Source organism: Canis aureus, chromosome 21 (genome assembly GCF_053574225.1).
Source record: "Canis aureus isolate CA01 chromosome 21, VMU_Caureus_v.1.0, whole genome shotgun sequence".
Classification (NCBI taxonomy): Eukaryota; Metazoa; Chordata; class Mammalia; order Carnivora; family Canidae; genus Canis; species Canis aureus.
The window spans coordinates 56306786-56330857 of NC_135631.1; the positions used below are offsets into that span (position 1 = coordinate 56306786).

Genomic DNA, 24072 nt, shown 5'->3' on the forward strand with positions numbered 1-24072 from the left:
TCCAAAGACCAGAGAAGAGAGGAATGACAGGGGCCAGATGAGCCACTGCTCTGTGGGAAGGACCCCAGCCAGCCAGTGACTTTGCACCTGACCTCACGGCTGCTTTCCTCCAGATCCTGCTGCTCAGCTCACTCGGCAACTCCTGTGTCTGGTCTTGTCCCTCCAGGGGGAGATGTGCTGTCGGGAGGACCATCCCCTGGGAAGCTCGTAGGCTGATACCTGGAATGGATCCCAGTTGCAGGGATGCCATCTGTCCTGCATGTCCTGGGAATCTGAATAATGAGTGTCAGATCCCGGGTGAAAGGAGAGCCCCATGGAAACCCCACAAGGAGGGTCAGCATGAGAGAGCCCCTGCACACGTGGCCTTCACATCAAAGACCAGGACCCAGGCCCACAGGAGCTGGGGCCGGAGAGTCCGATCACCTCCAGGAAAACAGAGACGAGAATTTCATGGGCAATGGGCATGGGCAACAGAGGCCTCCTGTAACCGCCAATTTGGGATTAATGCCTATTACGATTGTACGGGTCAGCTTCACTAGACTATGTGCCCAGATGTTTGGCCAAACACTAGTTCTAGATGTTGTTGTGAAGGTTTTTTTTATGTGATTAGCATTACACCGATAGGCTTTGAGTAAAACAAATCATCCTCTGTGCTGTGGGTGGGCCTCACCCAATCAGTTGAAGGTCTTAAGAGAAAAAGAGTGAGGTCCCCCAAAGATGAGGAAACTCTGCCCCCAAATAGCCTTCGGACTTGGGCTGCAACACAAACACTTCCCCGGGCCCCCAGCATGCCAGCCTCCCTGTAGATGTCAGACTCACCCACCTCCTCAATCATGGGAGCCAGTTCCCTAAAATAAATCTCTCTCTCCCTGTCTCCCTCCCTCCCTCCCTCCTCTCCACACATCCTACTGGTTCTGTTTCTCTGGAGAACCCTGACGAATGCACTCAAGAACTTCCCTGGCGGTTTGTCAGGGCTTTGACATTGGGCGTCCCCTCTGCCTACAATATTCTGGCCGGATCTTCAGGGGAAGCGCCTCTGTGACACCACAGGTGTTACCGGTTTCCACGCGGAAGGAAGCTGTGCCAGGACCCGTGCCTCGCTGACTCTGCCTTATTTCTTTTTTTTTTTCTCTGCCTTATTTCTAGGTGATTCCTTCCTTTCCTTTCCTTTCCTTTTCTTTTCTTTTCTTTTCTTGTAATTTCTTTATAGATCCCAAGCTACAGGCAATAGAAGCTGTTTTTATTCAGTTAACAATAGATCTTAAACAATGTTCCCTTCTCTTTAGATATAATTTTATAACTACGGCATTTTATGCCTAATATTCCAGTGGATAGATAGGAATAAGTAACATATTTCATAATACTTGTTTCCAAACCATTGGATTGTTTGCAATTTTCCGATATCATCAACACAGATGTCTCTGTTGCCAAATCTTTTCAACCACACTTAATTTTTTGATTTAGGATAAACTCCTACAAGAAGGATAAACGATTCCCAGTTTTTAGGTGACCTTTTATACTGAATCTTAAAGACTTAATACTGCCCTCCGAGAAGCTAGCTGGGCCCCCTGCATCTTCCAGGGCAGGAAGCCGGTGTTAGTAACTCTGCATCTTAAATGATTATAGGGACACGAAATACGTATTTCACTTTCTCCTCAAAATGAGCCTTTCTTAAGAGTATCACTAAATCCATTTATTAGGAAGCTGGCTTAGAACAATTAAGGAGATTAGTTGTGTGCCTGGGGCTCGAGTTCACACCCGGGTTCTGCCGAGAGAGGACTTGCCAGTGTGAACCGTGGGCCGCACATGCAGGAGAGCTGGTTGTACTGCCACAGGGTGCCGGCCCGGCCACTGTCCCGTCACCCATCAGAGCTTCGGGTCGGTGACCACACTGAGCTGCTCCCACCTGCAGCTGGTTTGCCTCGAGCGCCCTACAGGGCGCAGCCTGCAGCCATTAGGCCTCTAGGACTCACCTGCAAGGTGTGGGGCTCTTGCGGCAGGTGTTAAGGAGAGAGAGAGGTAACAGCCTGGTGAGGTGATCCGAAGCCTCCTGTGGAGTCGGTGCTCCCCCAACCGCCTTCGGGGGCCATGGTCTGGCAGACACCCGGTGCCTCCACGTCGCCCGGGAAGGCAAACCACGACGGTGCTCACTTGGGACGCAGCACCTGCACTAAGAGTAAGACCACAGGGGCCGCCCGGGGGCTCAGCGGTGGAGCACCGGCCTTCAGCCCAGGTGACCTGACTGTGACCCTGGGTCCCGGGATCGAGTCCCGCGTCGGGCTCCCCGCATGGAGCCTGTGTCTCCCTCTGCCTGTGTCTCTGGCTCTCTCTGTGTCTCTGCATCTCTGTCATGAATAAATAAAATCTTAAAAAAGAAAAAAAAGACCAGACAGAGAAGATTGGCATGGCCCCCGTGCAGATTTGTGAAGTGTCTGAAATTGAGATTTCCATACTTTTAAGGGGAAAAGCATTTTTAAAAAACATGACAGCAGTAAACGACACTGTGGCTCTGGCCACAGCTCGCTCTCCCGTCCCTCCTTGACCACTTCATCCTTCAGTTGATCGCAAATGCGGCTGACCCCAGACCCCAGAGAGTTCTGTGGGGAGGCCACAGCTGCAGGGCGGGACTCCCAGAGTTCTCAGGGAAGTCAGCGCTGCGGGCATCCATCCACAGGCGCAGTGCAACGCAACTTCTCCCACACCTTCGATTTTGGGTTTTTTTTAGCAGTATGCTTAGTGAGAATTTTGGTCATCCTGACTTCCCTGTGCCTCCAATTTGGTCTCTGATTCTAGAACCTGACGTGGGGCCCAAGGCTAACAACGTCCAGGCAGGGAAGGCTCGCCTGCATGCCAGCCCACCACCCTGCACACGTGGTCACAAGGGGATGGGGACCGCACCTTCCAGCCTTCCATCCCCTTCTCCTTATACCTTTGACTTCCTTACTGGTTTATTGTCCTGTGGGTTTTCATACTGTATATGTTCCTACTGTGGAAGCCACTTGAAACCCTTTTTGGAGGAGAAGCCAAAATGAAATTAAAAAAATAACCCTGAGATTTTTTAATTTTCAAGGGACACCCACATGCATTTATCAGCAAATTAATGAGGGAGTACTTTCTACCCACCGTTTTAAGGCTAGAGTGGAAAGCAAGAGATGGAAGTTGAAAACGCTGCCCTTCCCGACAGGGAGCTTCCTCCAAGAGAGACTGAAAACTAGAAATAAGTATCTCTTTCTCTCCTAAAAATAGGCTCCCAAATCCACGACCCTGGCAAAAGAAACACATTAAGGGGAGCCTATACGGAGTTAAATTGCTTGGCAGATTTAAAACAAACAAACGAAATAAAACATGGGGCTCCTGGGAGGCTCAGTTGGTTAGGCATCCAGCTCCTGACCTCAGCTCAGGTCATGATCTCAGGGTCCTGGGATCGGTCTTGCATCGGGCTCCGTGCTCAGCGGGGAGTCTGCTTGGGGTTCCCCTCTCCCTCTGCGCCTCCCCCCACGTGTGTGCTCTCTCTCTTTCTCTCTCTAAACAAAAATGACCCCCCCAAACCCAGCAGTGCCTTTTTACTGCACACCAGGCTGCACTGCTTTTGCCGCGGCGCCCTCCCTTGGGCCCTCGTGGGAGGCCCTCCCTGGAGGAGCCACTTTGCACAGCAAATGGGTAGGAAGGAGCCCAGGTGTCGGAGCCAAAGAGCAGACTGGTCAGCAGAGGAGGGCGGGGAGCGATTTCCCGGCGGCCCATGGGTGGTCCCTGCGGTGGGCTGAAGGATGACCCTCGGAAGCTGGGTGCCCGGCCTGAGAACCTGTGATGTCGAAAGAGTCTCCTGAGATGCAGTCAGGGCTCCTGAGATGAAACCGGCCCAGATTTCCGAGGTGGGCCCTAGACCCAGTGATAGGAGTCCCCGCCAGGGACCCAGAGGGCAAGGCCGGGTGGCTGGGCAGAGACGGGGGCCAGGAGCCGGGAGAGCCCGGCCCCGTGAGGAACAGAGCCCCTCGTGGACTCCAGTTGTCACTGTCAGATTTCGTCCCCACAAAACCTAACTGTTTACAGGAAGGCTGACGGACACACAGGTGTGTTAGAGGTCACTTGGTGTCCACCTGTCATGCAGGGACATCGGGGTGGAAAAGTGATTTCATTCCCCTTTATGAATAAGAACACTCATTCTGCTTGAATAGGTAGGATGCAGAATGATGTGGGTCCTCTGGTTCTTTCCAGGCCCGACTTCGAATGCCGAAAGAGCAACTGGAGCTTTTAAAGTGAGTGAGATTTTCTGATTCGTGGGACTTTCTGGTGTGACTCCAGTGGCGGAATGTTCCTGTAACACTCTGAAACTAAAACCCACTTCTGTGGCTCATTCTTTAAGGGAATGTACACTGAGTGGTGCTTTCAAGATTATTTATGACTAAAAAACAATGAAAACCAGCTAGATAAGAAAAATAAGCCAATGGTTAAGTACATTTGAGAACATGTAATGGAGAATTATGAAGCCTTCAAAATAACTATAATAATAAGTAATATATATTTAATGATTGTAATAAATAGTAATATATCTTGTGCCTGGGAAGTGCAGCAGGACACAGGATTATAAGCAGGATCTCTATTTTTTCACTAATTTTTTGCACAGAATAATGACTGTTATAATGAAACGTAACTGTTTATTTCATGAAGATCTTGTGTTTTCCAAACTCTGAACATGTAGTTTACAAATTGGGAGGAAAGAATACGAGATGAGTAGTGCTTACATTCTTCACCAAAAGGAAATGCCTGCTGGCTCGACACATTCTTATGCTACCCACCAGTCATTTTCAAGCTGTAAAAATAGTAAGAGCCATTCTGACACCTACTGTCAGCAGGAACAGTTGGCCCCCTGGGGCTGCGGCCTCCAGCCCCTCAGCCTCCCACCACCAGCCTCTAGCCACACTCCTTTCCAGAGCCTCTAGGACCTCGGGGCTCGGGATGACCCCCCTGCTCTGTACCCCACTGGAAATGCAGGCTGTTCCCTTTTGAACAAGGGAACAAGGTGAAGGGTTGGGATTAGGCTTCATGCTGTGAGGTCCTGCAGCCTCGGGTCGGGGTGGCGGAGCCCCGAGGGAGGGACAAGGGACAGGCAAGGTAAGCCCCACCTGCCTGCGGAGAGCACCCCCCAAGCTTTGGGGTGCATCCTGGAAGCTCCCCCTGAGTGTGCTTGCTTTTGTAGAGAGTGAGAGGTGGTGCTTTGGACGAAGGGCATCTTGAGCACCCTCGCTCAAGACTTTGCCTACAACATAAAGCCCTTCGGCTCTTGCTCTGCTGCTCCCCAAGCCCAGCTGATGATGGGAGCTCACTTTCCCTCCTTTCACATTGGCATCTCCATTTCCAGGAAGGAAAGCCAGACTTTGGAGAACAACTTCCGTGAAATTCTATTTTTAATTGAACAAATAGATGTTCTGAAAGCACTCCTTAGGGATACGCAGGAGGATTTGCACAGCTACAGCTGGAACACGGACCAGGATGAGGACCAGGACCCCATGGAGGCCACCGATGAGGTAGGGCGCCTGGGAGGGACACATTCCGGGGCTTCTGGTCAAATCCAGGGCTGGCTGCTCTGTGGCTTTGTCCTCCTCCTCAACATTCCCTGACAGCAGCTTACCTCCATAAAGCTTGCCACAGAAACCCACTTTTTTTTTTTTAATCATTTGTGTATCACAGAGAAGACCGTGTTCCAATATAACTGACTTCCTCCCAAAATAAATAACCTGATTCCGTTTTATTTTCCAGTAAAACAGAAGATCATTCAGAAATGCAGCCTCTGAATGTCTATACACAAACACTTAGAATATTTTTATTCAAGGACCGTCTGAAGCTAGTGCACTTGACCTGTCCATTCCCCATTGCACAACACTGTGCTGGAGACCGAAGAGCTTGGCTTTGCTGCTTTTCTCGCTCTTCTGCACTAGCTTCCCTTCTTCCCTTAATGTCCACGTTATTTTATTTACTTGAGGGAGAAGGAACAAATGGGCAAGGGGAGCAGCAGAGGGAGAAGCAGACTCCTCACTGAGCAGGGAGCCTGCTGTGGGGCTCGATTCTAGGGCCCTGAGATCATGACCTGAGCAGAACGCAGATGCTTCACCTACTGAGCTACCTGGGTGCCCTCCTCAATGTCTACTTTCTGAAGCACACAGAAACAGGACTCTGACACCTCCTGCCTTCCAGGCCACATTTTGTCATGGCCCTGGGACAAGGGTCCACGTCATTTTGACCTTGGATGGTGGGTCCTCTGGGACACTTGCTTTATAAAATCAGAACATCCTTAAGAAGCCAATATTAGGTGTGCCTGGGTGGCTGAGTTGGTGAAACATCTGCCTTCAGCTCAGATCACTATCTCAGGTCCTGGGATCCAGCCCCACATCGGGCTCCCTGTTCCGCGGGAAGTCTGGTTCTCCCTCTCCCTCTGCTGCTCCTCCAATTTGTTCTCTCTCTCTCTCTCTCTCTCTCAAATAAATAAATAAATAAATAAATAAATAAATAAATAATATATATATGTATATATATATGTGTGTATATATATTTTTAAAAGAAGCCCACATTAACTCAAAGGATGGATACTTTCTAACAAGCATGAACTCCATGTAAACTGCCCGATTCCCAAATACCTACAGAACGATTAAGTCTTTAGGCAAGAATGAAGGGGAGTGCCCAGCAGGTGGCACACACAACCTCATGTGATCTCCTCACTGCAGAGCCTGACGGGGCTTGTTAGGGATTCTAAAGAGGCCTTGGGTCCACCATGCCCCAACTTGGGGGTGTCTGGACACACCTCAGCTGCCCGGGGAGCAGCAATCCCACAGATCTATGGAGGGCATTGGAAATCTGTGTGCCGTGGCTGGCTCTGTACAGCTCCCTAAATGTTCACTGCTGGTATTTTTGCAGATTATGACACTTAGGTCCACAACAACAAATTGTCAAAACTCATGCAGTTGGCCAAAACAAATTGTCAAAACTCATGCAGTTGGCCAAAATTGTTAACTGAAAACTCTTTCTAATACTTGTACAGGAAATGTCAAACTTGGTAAATTATGTCCTTAAAAAGTTGAGAGAGGACCAAGTCCAGATGGCCGACTATGCGCTTAAATCAGCAGGTGAGTAAAAGCTGAAGAGTTAATGCTTCCAAAGTGTCCTGATTCTCCATATGATTTTATTTTATATATTTTTTATTTTTTTAAAAGATTTTTTATTTTTTATTGTTAAGTCATCTCTACACCCAACGTGGGGCTCAAAGTCACAACCCCGAGATCAAGAGTTGCATGCTTTACCAACTGAGCCAGCCACATGCCCCCTCTCTATTTTTTTATTAAGAAAACATACTCATGTATTCAATAACTTGAGAAGAAGCCAAAATTCACAAATCTAGACAATGAGGAAGAGAATAGAAATGTTTGTAGTTAATTGTTGTCAGGGTGCAAATCTTGGAAGAAGCAAAACTGGGCATCTTCATTACCATGCATTGAAAGGACCACAAAGGGGGGCCCCTGGGTGTCTCGGTGGGTGAAGTGTCTGCTTTTAGCTCAGGTCATGTTCTCAGGGTCCCAAGATCCAGCTTGCATCGGGGAGCCTGCTTCTCCCTCTCCCTCTGCTCCTCCCCTGCTCGTTCTCACCACTCTCTCTCAAATAAATCAATAAATGCTTTAAAAAAAGAAAAAAAAAAGGACCACAAAGGAAGCTGTCATGCCACAATGAGGTTGGGAATGCAGAAAATAGGACAAGCGATACAAAAGTTAGAACATTTTATATTTTATATTCTAAAATGACTGCTAATGGCTAATCTAAATGTATTATCAGTGATTAAATGATAATGTTAAAAGACTATTCTTAAAGTTTTCCAATTGAACTTAATTCTTAAGTGCTTACACTAAGAAATGTTAACCTTAATATTCCCTATCTGCCTGTGATAGTCCGTACATGACATGTGCTCAGTGAGCAAGAGGGGGAAAATATAAAACAAATGCAGTAACGCTGATTTTTACCAATCGACAAAGCCAGATTTATACTGGGACAATAAAGTTGTGCCCTGTGTAAAATCGAGAGCATTTGGACTAGAATGATTATTCAGTTGTGTGTGTGCACGTGTGCATGCACATGGGTTGAGAGAGGCAGAGCAAGTGAATAGACCTGCCTGCATCCGAATTTCCTGAAGCATGGGGAGAATTAGCACTGAAATAAGACTTGAGGAGGTGAGAGGCACCTGGGTGGCACAGTCAGTTAAGCATCCGACTCCTGGTTTCAGCTCAGATCGTGACCTCAGGGTCCTGGGATCCAGCCCATGTTGGGCTCTGTGTTCAGCATGGAGTCTGCTTGAGATTCTCTCTCCCTCTCCCTCTGCCCTTCCTGCTCATGCTCTCTCTCTCAAATAAAGAAATAAAACAAAAAAAAGGGGGGGGCAGCCCCGGTGGCTTAGCATTTTAGCGCTGCCTTTGGCCCGGTGTATGATCCTGGAGACGGGGGATGGGGTCCCATGTCGGGCTCCCTGCATGGAGCTTGCTTCTCCCTCTGCCTGTGTCTCTGCCTCTCTCTCTCTGTGTCTCTCATGAATAAATAAATAAAATCTTAACAAACAAACAAAAAAAGACATGGGGAGATGAACCAGACAGAGAATCCCCCCCTTTTTTTTTTAATACTGGCATTTAGATACACCCTTTTTATGCTTTCTTTCCTCTTTCCTCTTCTTTATTTTTTTATTTTAAAAGATTTTATTTTTTTTATTTATGAGAGGCACAGAATGAGAGAGAGACAGAGGCAGAGACACAGGCAGAGGGAGAAGCATGCTCCATGCAGGGAGCCCGACGCGGAACTCGATCCTGGAACTCCAGGATCACACCCTGGGCCAAAGGCAGGCCCTAAACTGCTGAGCCCCCCAGGGATCCCTCCTCCTCTTTATTGAATGCATTTATAGCTTCCATTTCAAAAAATTCACGATGACAAATGCAAATCCGGCAATAGTCCATGTAGAACAAGGACGAGCAGAACATGTTATGGTTTCTTAGTAAATGTGAGCATGAAGTGCATTGCCAGCTTCTGGTTGGACCAACGTGAAGAGAGCCCATGCCAGCTTCTCCCCTCACTGATTACATACAACTGAAAAATTTGGACAAATATAAAAAGCAGAGCCAAAACCATGACCTGAGCCAAAACCAAGAATTGCCTGCTTATATGACTGAGCCACCCAGGCACTGTTGACATTGTTTTTTATGCTTTTTTTTTTTTTTTTTTTTTTTTTTTGCTTTTAAGTAGGTTGGGCTGACATAATAGTCTCATCACATGAGCTGTTAAAATATGGGGGTCTGTAAGTCTGGTTAGGTAATAAACACAATACACATAAAATTTCCACCTCTGAATCAATTGTTCAGTTCAGAACTGAATCAATACCAGTTTCAGAAATGTTGTGAAACCACAAGGAACAAGCATGGTTTTCTCAAAGAGACAAAATCTCAGTGGTAATGAGAGCGGGAAGCCATACTTTCCCTACCAGTTCCCCAGTGTGAACTTCACCTTACTTGCAATTTGCCTGGGAATACTTTTCTAACAACGCTATGAAAATATAACTGAAGTTGACTGGGTGACGGGCACTGAGGGGGGCACTTGACGGGATGAACACTGGGTATAATTTTATATGTTGGCAAATTGAACACCAATAAAAAATAAATTTATAAAAAAATGTATAACTGATGTTTTTGGAGACGTGTAATTCTCAATTTTGAAAGTTATTTTATCTTTTTAGGGGCCTCTATTGTGGAAGCCGGGACCTCAGAAAGTTACAAAAATAATAAAGCAAAACTTTACTGGCATGGGATTGGGTTCTTAACTTATGAGATGCCTCCAGATATTATCCTCCAGGTAAAAGTTAGACCCAGAGGAATCTATTTATACTTGAAGATTTTGTTCCTGTTAAGTGTCATGAAAATATTAACACCCAAAATGGAGACCAATCTGAACTTGTCACAGAACCTGAAACCATGTCTTTGCATTTTATTTTATTTTTTATTATTTTTTTAGAGACAGTGGGGGCAGGGAGGAGGGCAGAGGGAGAGGGGGAGATAATCTCCAGCAGACTCCCCGCTGAGCATGGGGCCCGATGTGGGACTCGATCTCACAACCCTGAGACCTGAGCCGAAATCAAGAGTCAGATTTTTAACCAACTGAGCCACCCAGGCGCCCCCTACTTGCGTTTTAATAGTCATCAAACTATAGAAATTATTTCTTATTTTATAAGCAGTAATCTATGATTGATTAATTTGTAATTGTTTTTATTATTTTAAAGTCAGTAAACTAGATGATTTACTACTTAAATAGAATGCTTGCGTTCTATATCTTCTCCTTGAGTTGATTCTGTGGCCGCCCTTTTTTGTTGAAAACTTCAGTCTTCTAACAAATGTTATCTCAAGGTACATGCCCCTCGGTGCAGGCACTGCTGCACGCTGTTCGGGCTACACATTCTTACAGAGTCCAAGTATAACAGGATAAATTTCCAAGTAAGATTCCCGTGAAAACATCTGAGTTCAACTTAGAAGGCTCTAGGGAGACATCAACAGCTGGTAGCACTCGATCTTAACTACAATCTACAAACCTGGAGTCAGTTTCCAAGGTAGGAATACCTCCAGGAGCAATTGTACAGATTTCATTCCAGACTCTGGATCTAGAAAATGGTACATTTTTTCTTCCTTACCACCACCACCACCACCACCACCACCACCACCACCACCACCATCACTATAGTCACTCCTTCTGCCTCTACCACCGTCACCACCACCACCACCACCACCATCACCTCTATCACTGTCTTTGCCACTGGGACGCCATCACCACTCATGCCAACTGGCTGCCTTCTAGACATACAGACTAGTTAGAGTAATAAAAGAAAATACATAATAAATAAATTATGCAATCATATTATAGATAATCCTATAATAAAGGGCTTTGAGTGATAGAAGCACAATGTGCCCTGGGAAAACAACCAAACCCCTGGATATTTGGGCAGTTTTCCTTCATACCATAGGCATAAGCGAGATCTGCGGTCAGTAGTGATTTGCTGACCAATGGTGCAGCGTGGATTTATACAAGATAAGAGATTAACCTGGTGTTTCCTTTCCAGCCGGACGTCCACCCTGGGAAGTGCTGGGCCTTCCCAGGTTCCCAGGGTCACGCCCTGATCAAGCTTGCCAGGAAGATCGTGCCAACCGCCGTTACCATGGAGCACATCTCAGAGAAGGTGTCTCCCTCAGGGAACATCTCCAGCGCACCCAAGGAATTTTCTGTCTATGTGAGAGGCACTCGAAATCCGTGTTCAGAGTGGGTTGTGCTAGGAGGGGGTTGGTTAGGAATCACACGCTGAGATGTCACCTGAACCATGTGGCTAACCATGTTTGTCACTCTGAGAAGGTTATTTCCTTCCAGAACCTCAGCTTTGCCATCTACAAAGAGAGAGGGTTGGACCAGATAATTTCTCTTACTCTTTTTTTTTTTTACTTTTATCGAAGCTATATGCATACAATTAAAAAATCAACATTCTCATATGCCGATAATGAAACTTTTTTTTTTTTCTTGTGCCAGGGTTTACACCCCAGCTTCTCTGGAAACTTCTACTTGCCATAGTTTTAGCTGCTCATATGGGTACTTGCCTTCATATTTGCTTTTACCATTACTTCTTTTTTTAAAAGTCATCTCCATGCCTAACATGGGGCTCGAACTCACCACCCCAAAATCGAGAGTCACATGCTCTACCAGTCAGGTGCCCCTACTTTTATTTCTTGATTTTTCAGTTTCGATTATAATCCACTGACTTCCTCTGATGAAAAATGAAGATTAGTCCTCTTCTACAGCTCTCATTCTCATTCTCCTCCCAATTTTGGGGTCTGTCTTTTCTTTAAAAAACAAATTTACTGAGATGCCATTCACACATCAGCAGTTCACTTCCTTAAAGTGTTCACTTCTGCGGCTTTTAGTATATTCACAGACTTGTGTATCCATCACCACAATCAACGTTAGAACATTTTTATTCCTTCCAAAGGAAGACTTGCACTCCTTCGTTGTCAGCTGTCATCTCCAACCCCTGGCACCACTGACGTGCTTTGTCTCTGCAAAGTCACCTACTCTGGACATTTCAGTATAGGTGGAATTGTATAATATGTGGTCCGCTGTGAGCGGCTCTTTCCATTTAGCATCATGTTGTTGGGGTTCACCTATGTTATATAACATGTCACTACTTCATTTTTTAAATTGCTGAATAATAGGAGCATCTGGGTGGCCCAGTCTGGTGAGCGTCCGTTCTTGGTTTCAGCTCAGTCACAATCACAGGGTTCTGGGATGGAGCTGGGTGCAGGGCTCTGTGTGCAATGCGACGTCTGCTTAAGACTCTGCCTCTCCCTCCCTGTCTCTGTCTCTCATTCTCTCAAATAAATAAATAAATCTTGAAAAAATATTTTAAACATTGAAAAAATAACAATAAATAAATTGCTGAATAATAATTCGTTGTGTGGCTAAACATGTTTTATCCATCCACTCATCAGCGGAAGGGCATTTGAATTGTTTCCCCCGTTTTGACTATTATGAATAGTGCCCTGAGAGCATTTGTCTTAGTGTGGACACTGGTGTTCCTTTCTCTCGGGTCTGAACCTGGAGGGGGAATTACTGGGTCACGCAATAAATCTGCGTTTCAGGGTGGGGACCCTGGTAGATGCCGCATCTTCCTTTGAATCAATATGCGACGTTTCCACTTACAGTGTGAGTGGTGCTGTTCTCACCGGACCATAGAGTTCATTGAAATACTGTTTTCTTTGTGTATGATTTCCGATGTTCCTGAGGATAACAAATGCCTCATTTTAATTTCATTTGCTTACTTTTCTATTTTCCTATCACAGAGCAATCCCCACCCCTCTTTTTCAGAACGGTAAAAATCCTGCCATCATGTTCCTTCATGTCAGGCACTTTCCAAGTTTATTCTTTATTTTTTTATTTTTTAAAGATGTCGCTCTGCGCCACTCTGCCCCTCGGCTCAGATCTGACCCGAACTTCACATCCGCATCCGGGGATTTGACTTAATCACCTAACCTATTATGTAAAAAATCTTTTCTAATTTCCCTTCTTTGTTTTTTGCTCCACCTTCTAAAAGATTTTTATCAAATTCTATCTTAACCCATATGTTGAATTTTTCATTTCCACTGTTGTGATTATTCTTAGACCTTTTTTTTCTGTAAATAACTCCTTTCTTTAGGGTCTAAGTTTCTTCCTTCATGGATGCAATATCTTCTCTTAAGCTTCAGAAGATATTAGTGGATATTAATTAGTCATGTTGCATTTATCTTCTGCTCTCTCTCGTGTCTTTATCCCCAAATATCACTTTTTCTATTTGTTGAAAACTGCTTTTCTCTCCTGGCTGATGATGCTTTTCTGTTGCATTTAGTAGCCAAAGGGTAAAAAGTCAGCTGAAAGCTCCGCACGCAAGATGCTGGCTACTGACAGTGAGGCACTTGGGTGGATGTTCTATTTGGACTGTTTCTTCTGGAGCCCCAGAGTATGATACGGGGCAGGTTGACCCTTGAGGAATTCTGCAACCTTGTGCTCAGGAGATTGCAGCTTTGCCACCATCCATGGGGAGAATAGGTTCATGCACCTGTCCCTGCAACTCCGTGCCTGGCCTCCTGCCTTGGCCCTGCCTCTGCCCATTCTGGGAACTTGTGATGGCAGGTGTAGACATGCTACTGGTCCCCCTCCAGCCAGGGCAGTCCACCCACCCATCGGCTATCTCCAGACTTCATCTTAGGTGTTCCCTGTTGCTTTATGCCTTTCTTCAACTCCTTGCTGGCCCTATCTGGATGGGAGGCTTGGAGTTAAAACGTGGGTGCCCACCCTGCTTTGTGCACCCTTTGAACACTTGTAGGTGTCATGATTCTGGGTTACAAGACAGAAAGGAAACCACTGCCCTTCGATGCGAGCCTGATGCTCTCCCCAGTAGGTGTCTGATGACACCTGCAGCTGACACGGGTTGGATTTGAGTAGCTGGAACCCTCTCTCAGAGAGGCACACCCAGGTGCTCATTACAGAGGAATTATGGGTGACCCTTCAGGCAATAAAATTCACTTCTCATCATTTCTCTGTCTCTCTTTTTAAATATTTTATTTACCCATTTGTTGGAGAGAGAGAGAGAGAGACAGCAAGCGAGCACAAGCAGTGGGGAGGGGCAGAGGGAGAAGCAGGCTCTCTGTGAGGAGCCCAGTGTGGGACTCCATCCCAAGACCCCAGGATCATGACCTGAGCTGAAGGTAGATGCTCAACCACTGAGCCACTCAGGTGCTCCTTATGCGTGTATGTTTTTTAAAGATTTTATTTACTTATTTATTTGAGAGAGAGAGAAAGAGAGTAGGGTGGGGGCAGTGGGGGAGAGGAACAAGCAGACTCCATGCAGAGTGCAGAGCATGACCCTGAGATCACGACCTGATCCAAAAACAAGAGTCGGCCGCTTAACCAACTGAGCTACCTTGGCGCCACTCATTTAGTGTTTATTTAATTCAAGGTATGCCAACTGCAAATTCCGTCATTAAGCCAGAGTGAATAGTGGGATTTCCTCTAGTTCCCTGTCTTATCTATCATCTATATCTATCTATCTATCTATCTATCTATCTATCTATCTATCATCTATCTATCATCTATCTATCATCTATCTCTATCTACCTTTGTAACTATCATCTACCTATCTATCATCCATCGGTCAATTGATCAATCTATCTACCTATTGTCTATCTATCCAGTCAGACCTGTGGTCAGCCTCTTCTCACCTCACAAGCCCCTGAGTTAAACACCTGTTGGGTGTCAGGGCAGCACCAGCACCTGGCACAGCACCATGGCCCTGGTGGACACCCAAAGATGTCTTGTGAACTGTTGCTACCTGGACAGACGCCAGGCTCTGTTTATTGAACCAAGCATGCACTCATGAGAACCCCCTTGTCTGTTGCTTTCCTTTGCAGGGCATCTCGAAACAGTGTGAGGGAGAAGAGATTTTCCTAGGTCAGTTCGTATATAACAAAACAGGAAGCACTGTTCAGACATTCGAGCTCCAGGTAATGAGAGCCCTGGGAATACACAAGGTGTAAGGAAGTCCATTCCCGGGAGGGGTCCTTGGGTGTTGTGGATGCAAAGTGTTGTGTCAGGATGATTATGACAAAATTGCAAGCTAAGGAAGGCTTGGCTAAAGTTCAATTTTAGCTCCACGTGCTGCATGGATTTTAATGCCGAAAAAAACAGGCAAATACCAGAGTGGGTTCTAAGCCAGATTCTTCCTCATTTGCTATCATGTTTTTGTTTTGTTTTGTTTTACTATATTTATTTTCTCAGTCCTTCTCTTACCTGTTGGGCTCCCTTGATACTATTGGGTTTGGTGTCTCTATGTCACTTCCCATGGAGATGGTTGAGGCAGACAGGAACTCAGGAAGAGAAAATAAATATCAGACAATATGAGTAAAAACCCTCTTCCTGACATTGGGGAGTGTGAGGAAGAGAAAATGAGGGGAAAAAATACCACCTGTTAACATCAAAATCCCTGAAAGCCATTACAGTATATGAAATATGTTTTCATTATTTGTCATTAGCCACAGGAAGATTTAGAAGGCATTGCTTACCAGGTAAAAATAAGTGTGTTCTGTATAATATGCTGAGATAATCCAAGCTGAAAACAATATATGTGTTAGAAATGAATGAACCTAATGAACCCATAGAGTTTCATACATGTTTATTCATCCATTCCTCTCTCACTCCCACCTAGGAGCGCTGTAGGGCGGGGGAGTGGGGGGGGGAGCACTTAGTGTCCAGATCGCCACATTTTCTCCCACCTCGCTATCGTCCTTCTTACGAGCCCTGTACTTACAGGCTTATTTTCCCATCCATTAGACTGTTTTTTTTTTTTTAAGATTTTATTTATTTATTTATTCATGAGATACAGAGAGAAAGAGGCAGAGACACAGGCAGAGGGAGAAGCAGGCTCCCTCTGGGGGAGCCCGATGTAGGACTCAATCCTGAGACCCCAGGGTCATGCCCTGAGCTGAAGGAAGATGCCCAACCACTGAGCCCCCCAGGTACCCACCTTGGGATTCTTTGAGAGGGATTTCTGTATAAGGCATTCATTTGTATCTTCTCTTTATTTTCAGCATGATGTTTTTGAATCCTTATTATGTGTAAAACTGAAAATCCTCAGCAACTGGGGACACCCGAAATACACGTGTTTATATAGATTCAGAGTCCATGGCACCCCAGGAGAATACCCCTAGAGGACCCCCAGCAGACGGCCGTGACCACAGGTCCAGAATATGGGACTGTTCTTAATCCTTTAGGTTCATCGCACCCATAGGAATTGAAACGGGAGTGGGAGGGAAAACTCAAAGTGGTTCATACCTACCAATAAAATGTGAATGAGTTTTACTAGTAAAAAATAGAATAAGTGCAATGTTCTTGTGGTACTTTAGCTTTTGAGGATGAATCAGGTGAAAGCACTAAAAAGAAAGCATTTGGAAGAAGCTGGTATTATTCTACAGTCTCTCAGGCTAGCATCTCTGCCTTCATTACTCGTGCAACCCTAACTGTACCAGGCATGGATGGCACGGATGCCCACCACTACTGTCGTGCCATATACGTATACGTAACAGTGATCTAGCAGTGACTGCAGGCACCCATCAATGCAAGCAGGTTAGCCTAAGAAATTAGAGGTAAAAATCAGAGAGGAATCTGACCATGTGACTTGCAGACGGCTTGGTGAATTTCTTGACATGCAGTAAAATCAATGGAGGAATAGGTCACAAACAAGGAGAAACCACAGGAAATTAGTGTACAAAATTATGATATGGAAATTGACTTCATTCATAAATACAAACAACAACCAGTTAGAGGATACAATTTACAAAAGCTGTAACAAAGATTTCAAAAAATAATAAGGGGCCTCTGAGAGGCTCAGTTGGTTAAATGTCTGACTTTTGATTTCGGCTCAGGTATGATCTCAGGGTCATGGTATCAAGCCTTCCATCAGGCTCCATGCTCAGCGGGGAGTCTGCTTGAGATTCTCTCTCCTTCCATCCCTCCCTCTCCCTCTCTCTCTCTTTCTCTGAAATAAGTAAATAAATCTTTATTTTTTTTTAAAGTTTTTTTTTTAAGATTTTATTTATTTACTCATGAGAGACACACAGAGGGAGAGAGAGACAGAGACACAGACACAGACACAGGCAGAGGGAGAAGCAGGCTCCATGCAAGGAGCCCATGTGGGACTCGATCCTGGATCTCCAGGATCATACCCCAGGCTGCAGGCGGCGCTAAACCGCTGCGCCACTGGGCCTGCCCTGAAATAAGTAAATAAATCTTTAAAAAAAAAAATAAATCGGGGGATCCCTGGGTGGCGCAGCGGTTTGGTGCCTGCCTTTGGCCCAGGGCGCGATCCTGGAGACCCGGGATCGAATCCCACATCGGGCTCCCGGTGCATGGAGCCTGCTTCTCCCTCTGCCTGTGTCTCTGCCTCTCTCTCTCTCTGTGACTATCATAAATAAATAAAAAAAATTAAAAAAAAATATTTAAAAAAATAATAAATCGGGACTGTACAGTTACCTGTACAGTAGTCCCGATTCTCCTTGGGGGACATGTTCTTGGGCCCTCAGTGCGTGCCTGAATCTGTGGATAGTCCTGAGCCCTATATATATTATATTTTCCCCTCTATACACATACATATGATAAAGTTTAATTTATAAATTAAAACAGTAATAGATCAACAGTAATAACTAACAATAACATAGAATAAGTGTAATAATATATGGTAATAAAACTATGTGAATGTGGTCTCCCTCACACATCATCCTTCCTGGAATGATTGAGAGGATGAGAAGCCCACATGAGGGGATGAAAGGTGAGTTTTGCAGGCTTGTGACCTAGGGTTAGACTGTACTGACCTCCTGACAGCACATCAGAAGGGGGATCACCTACTTCAGGACCACAGTTGACCCTGGGTACCTAGAACCTGGGATAAAGGGAGTCCATCACAAAGAAACCCCCAAACATCGATGGATCACTAAATCTCCAGTAAATGAAAAAACCTATCTGATCTGAGGATATGAGACCTCCACTATTGAGATGTCAAATCTCCCTAAGTTAATCTATATAATCAATCTGATCTCAGTGGAACAGTGGGAAAAAAATTGTATTTATGAGATGATGATGGGATCTTATTTGGATTTATTGCTAAACTCAATAGGTGACTGTGTATTCTTATTGCTTAGATTTGTATATTTAGACTTATGCATTTATATAATATACACTTACATATTTTATATTTATATTTATGTATTTAAGTTTTTACTTACAGGTGAAATACAATATATTTGCCATATGTCTCAAAATTATATGTGAAGAGGACAAGTATTGATGTATTGATGAAACAGACTGGCCGTGACATGGTCATTGACGTTTGGTGCTGGTCCACGAGGGTTCACTTACACTATTCTGCCTAGATTTAGTATCCGTATTTGATATTTTCAGTTTTAGAAAGTTTTTTAAAAGATTAAAACACATATATACCTAGCAAACCAAAAGAGCTGTGTTTTGAACCAACTGATTCTAAAGTTCCTGTGGAAATAGAAACTTGGTAGGAAGCCAGGAAACCTTTGAAAGTAAGAGAATCAACAGAAGTACCTCTCTACCATAGTGATTTATAAGAAGAAAGATAGTGGGACGTGAGATGTCCTCCCCCTTCTGGCTCTGGGCTCCTTGAAGCCCTGGCAATTCACTAAGTGATGGGAGCCATAGGGTGTCTCTTGTTGTGCTAATGAGACGACCTTGGGAAAGCACTTTGGTTGCCAGGGAACCAACCAGGATTAGAGGTTTCACATTTTCAGCCCCACCCTAAATTTCCAGGGAAGGGATGGAGGCTGAGGTCAGTCACCCAAAGCCAAGGATTACATCACTCATGCTTACTTAATGAAGCTTGTGCAAAAATCCGACAGGTTGGGTTTGAAGAGCTTCCAGGTTGGTGAATGCAGAGATTTTGGGGTGAGTGGTGGTCTGGGGAGCAGGTTTAGGGGTAGGGCCTAGTGTAGTCGTACGTGTAGGTTTAGGGATATGGGTATGGTTGGGGTTAGTGTTAGATATTGTGTAGGTTTTGGGGTAGGGTTAGGGTTCAGGTTCCAGTTAGGGCTTGGGTTCGGGTTGGGGTTAGAGTTAGGGTTATGATTAGGGTTCGGGTTTAGGGTTTGCGTTAGGTTTAGGGTTTTGATTAGCGTTAGGGTTCGGGTAGGGATAGGGGTTAGATTTATGGTTAGGGTTAGAGTTGGCATTAGAGTTCGGTTGTATGTGTTAGGGGCTTGGGGATTGTGTTTGGCTTTTGGTTTGATAGGTGTAGGTTTAGGTTTAAGGTAAGGTTAGTATTAAAGGCTTAGGGTTATTGTCTGAGTTTGGGTCTTGGCATGTGCCTGGCACTGGGTTAGGGTTAGGGTTATTGTCTGGTATACAGGTAGAGTTTGGATCTGGTCATGTGCCTGCCACTGGGATTCATCTCCAATGGGTTAGTTTTAAGTGTTTTGCTTAGGTTTTGGGTAGCATACGTGCTTGGCATCCATCCATTCAGAAGCCTCTGCAGACAATCCAACTCCAGGCTTCTGCTGGGATAAGAATAGCCATGGCAGGCATCTCCTGAGCTGGGATAAGGAGGAGATTTGTGGCTCTAAATACTGTTTATTTGAATTTTTAGTTTCATTTGTTTTTATCTGTTGTGTGCACCCATTTCATCAATTCTAACAATTGTTATTTTAAAGTTTTACTTGAATTCCTGTTTGTTAACACAGTATAATATAGTTTCAGGTGTACCACATAGTGATTCAACCCTTGGCTACAACGCCTGGTACTTGTCACAGGTGCCCTCCGTCAACTCATATCCCATTTCCCCCTCCCCCTGCCTTCCTCTGGTATTTATTAGTTTATTCTCTACTGTTAAGAGTGTGTTTCTTGGTTGGCTTCTCTCAGCACCCCACCCCCTTTGCCAGTTAGTTTTGTTTCTTAAAATCCACATATGAATGAGATCATATGGTATTTATCTTTCTCTGACTGACTTAATTCAGTTAGCATAATTCATTTTATGTTGTAAATGGCATCGTTTCATTTTTTTCTGATGACTGAGTGAGGTTGCAGTGTGTATATTTACCACATCTTCTCTACCCATTCATCTGCCGATGGACATCTGGACTGTGCCCACAGTTTGGCTGTTGTTGATAATGTTGCTACAAACATTGTGCTGCGGTCCCCCTTCCAATCTGTACTTTTGTTTTGTTTTGTTTTTAAGATTTTATTTATTCACGAGAGACACACAGAGAGAAAGAGGCAGAGACACAGACAGAGGGAGAAGCAGGCTCCATGCAGGGAGCCCGATGTGGGACTCAATCCTGGGACCCCGGAATCATACCCTGGGCTGAAGGCGGCACTAAACGTCTGAGCCACCCAGGCTGCCCCTCAAATCTGTACTTTTGTATCCTTTGGGTAAATACCTCACTGTGCGATTTTGGAATCATAGGGTAGCTCTATTTTTAACTTCTTGAGGCCCCTCCACACTGTTTCCCACAGTGGCTGCACCTGTTCGCATTCCCACCAGGAGTGTAAGGGGGCTCCCCCTTCTCCCCAGCCTCACCAACACCTGTTGTTTCTTGTGTTGTTAATTTTAGCCATTCTGACGGCTGTCAGGTGACATCTCATTGTGGTTTGGGTTTGCATTTCCCTGATGATGGGTGATGCTGAGTGACTTTCCGTGTGTCTGGTGGCCATCTGGATGTCTTGTCAGAGACAAAGACCATTCATGTGTTCTGCCCATTTTCAGTTGGATAATTTGTGTTTAGGATGCTGAGATTTATATTTGCTTTATGTATTTTGGGTACTCTTTTTTTAAAAAGATTTTATTTATTTATTCATGAGATACACAGAGAGAGAGAGAGAGGCAGAGACACAGGCAGAGGGAGAAGCAGGCCCCGTGCAAGGAGCCCGATGCGGGACTCGATCCCGGGACTCCAGGATCACACCCTGGGCTAAAGGCAGGCGCTAAACCACTGAGCCCCCGAGGGATCCCTCCTGGATGTCAACTCTTTATTGGATGTGTCATTTACAAATATCTCCTCTTGTTTTGTATGTTGTCTCTTAGCTTTGGTTGTTTCCTCCATTGTGCGAAACGTTTTCAACTTGATGAAGTCCCAATAGTTTATTTTTGCTTTTGTTTCCCTCGCCTCAGAGGCGTATCTAGAAAGAAGATCCAATGGCCAATGTCAAAGACATTGCTGCATTGCTGCCTATCTTTTCTTCTTTTTATGGTTTCAGGTCTCACATTTAGGTCTTCAATCCATTTTGAATTTATTTTTCATATATGGTGTAAGAAAGTGGTCCAGTTTCATTCTTTTGCATGTGACTGCCTAGTTTTCCCAACACCGTTTGTTGAAGAGACTGTCTTTTTGCCGTTGGATATTCTTTCCTGCTTTGTTGAAGATTAATTGAGCATAGAGTTACAGGTGTGTGCCTTGTTTCGGTTTTCCATTCTGTTTATTGATCTACATGTCTACTTCTCGTGCCCACACCATAGTCTTTGGATCACTAGAACTCTGTAATATAACTGGAAGTCTGAAATTGTGATGCCCAGCTTTGGTTATCTTTTCAACACTGCTTTGGCTATTTCCAATCTTTCATGGTTCTATAGAGATTTTAGCATCATTTGTTCCAGCTCTGTGAAAAATGCTATTGCTATGTTGACGGGGATCGCATTAAATGTGTAGATTGCTTTTAAGATAGCCTTATTAACAATATTTGTTCTTCCAATCCTTGAGCATGAAATGCCTATTTTATTTGTGTCATCTTCAATTTCTTTCATCAGTGTTGTATAGGATTTATAGTACAGGGCATTCACCTCTTTGGTTAGGCTTCATCCTATCTGTCTTATTACTTTTGGTGCTAGTATAAATGGGGTTGAGTCCTCAATTTCTTTCTGCTGCCTCATTATTGTTGCATAGAAATGCAACAAATTTCTGCAAGTTCACTTTGTGTCCTGTGATTTTACTGAATTTATCAGTTTTAGCCATTTTTGATGGAGATTTTTGGGTTTTCTATACAGAAAATCATTCATCATCAAATAGTGACAGCTTGACATCTTCCTAGCTGATCTGGATGCCTTTTCTTTCTTTTTGTTGTGTGATTGCTGTGGCTAGGACTTCCGGACTGTGTTGAATAAGAGTGATGAGAGTGGACATCCCTGTCTTGACCCTGGCTGTAGAGGAAAAGTTCTTGGTGTTTTCCTACTGAGGATGATATTCTGGGTTTCTCATCTAAGGTTTTTATTATGTTGAGGTACATCCTCTAAACTTAATCTGTTGAGGGTTTTCACCATGACTGAATGTTGTGTTTTGTCAGTGCTTTTTCTGCATCTGTTGAAATGATCACTTGGTTCTTATCCTTTTAATAATGTGGTGTATTGCAGTGATTGATTTGTTAATATTGAACCATCTTGGCAAACCAGGAATAACTCCCACTTGATCATGGTGAATGATTTATTTAATGTATTGTTGGATTCACTGTGCTAGTTTTTTATTGAGAGTTTTTTTATCTCTGTTAATCAGGGATATTGGCCTTTAGTTCTCTCTCTCTCTTTTTGTAGTGGGGTCTTTATCTGGTTTTGGTATCAGGGTAATGCTGGCCTCATAGAAGGAATTTAAGTTTTCCTTCCTTTTCTTTTTTTTTTTGGGGGGGGCATAATTTGAAAAGAATGGATATTAAGTCTTCTTTAGATGTCTGGTGGAATTGCCCCTGGAAGGTCATCTGGTCCTGGACTTTGTTGGGAGATTTTTTATTGCTGATTATCTATCTGTTCAAGTTTCTTATTTCTTCCTTTTTGCTATGTTATCAATTTTAGGAATTGATCTATTTCTACCAGGTTCTAAGTTGCTGGCATATAATTTTTCATAATGTTCTCTTATAATTGTTTGCATTTCTGTGGTGTTGGTTGTTACTTTCTCTTCTCTCATTTGTGATTTTATTTGGGTCCTTTCTCATCTTTATTTTATTTTTTTTAAAGATTTAAGAACCAGCTCTTAGTTTCATTATTCCATTCTATGGTTTTGTTGTTGTTTGTGTATTATTTATTTCTGCTCTCTTCTTTATTATTTCCCTTCTTCTGCAGGCTCTAGGCTTCGTTTGCTGTTCCTTTTCCAGCTCCTTTAGGTGTAGACTTAGGTTGTGTATTGGAGACTTCTTGTTTCTTGAGGTAGGCCTGTATTGCTATGTACTTCCCTCTTAGGACTGCCTTTCCTGCATCCCAGAGGTTTGGACAAATATGTTTTCATTTTCATTTGTTTCTATATATTTTTAAAATTTCCTCTTTAATTTCCTGGTTGCTCCATTCATACATAGGATTTTCATAATCTCCACATATTTTTGGTCTTTCCAAATTTTTTCTTGCGGTTGACTTCAAGTTTCATAGTGTTGTGGTCTGAAAATGTACATGGTATGATCTCAATCTTCTTGTACCTGTTGAGGGCTGATTTGTGGCCCATGATGTGATCTGTTCTGGAGAATGTCCCATGTGCACTCGAAAGGAACGTGTATTCTGCTGCTTTAGGATGAAATGTTCTGAATATACTGTTGAGTCCCTCTGGTCCCGTGTGTCAATTGTTCCCCTGTTGATTTTCTGCGTAGATGATCTGTCCATTGCCATAAGTGGGTGTTAAAATCCCTTGTCATTGTATTATTATCAGTGAGTTTCTGTATGTTTGTTAATTGGTTTCTATATTTAGGTACTCCCATGTTGGCAGCATGAATATTTACAATTGTTTGATCTTCTTGATGGAGAGTCTTCTTAATTATGAAATAATGTTCATGTCTTTTGCCCATTTCATGATCAGATTGTTTGTTTCTTTGCTGTTAAGTTTAATAAGTTCTTTGTAGATCTTGGATATCAGCCCTTTATCTGATATGTCGTTTACAAGTATCTTCTCCCATCCTGTAGGTTGTCTTTTAGTTTTGTTGACTGCTTCTTTTGCTGTGCAGAAGCTTTTTATC

At 44.1% G+C, this 24072-nt stretch overlaps 1 protein-coding gene across 5 annotated transcripts in view; it reads left to right on the forward strand.

Moving 5' to 3' along the window:
• The window catches only part of SUN3 (Sad1 and UNC84 domain containing 3), a 36162-nt gene that overhangs the window by 6383 nt on the left and 5707 nt on the right, over nt 1–24072 (forward strand). Inside the window, exons 4-10 of one of the 5 annotated variants that reach the window (XM_077864259.1) lie at nt 4216–4256; nt 5360–5525; nt 7034–7118; nt 9755–9870; nt 11126–11293; nt 14994–15086; nt 18362–18517. In XM_077864259.1, coding sequence (XP_077720385.1) covers nt 4216–4256; nt 5360–5525; nt 7034–7118; nt 9755–9870; nt 11126–11293; nt 14994–15086; nt 18362–18421 — 729 coding nt within the window. In that variant the 3' untranslated portion in view covers nt 18422–18517. Of the gene's footprint in view, nt 1–4215; nt 4257–5359; nt 5526–7033; nt 7119–9754; nt 9871–11125; nt 11294–14993; nt 15087–16169; nt 16460–18361; nt 18518–24072 lie in introns of those variants that run through there. The other 4 variants (XM_077864257.1, XM_077864256.1, XM_077864260.1 and 1 more) reach the window with 4 other exon arrangements.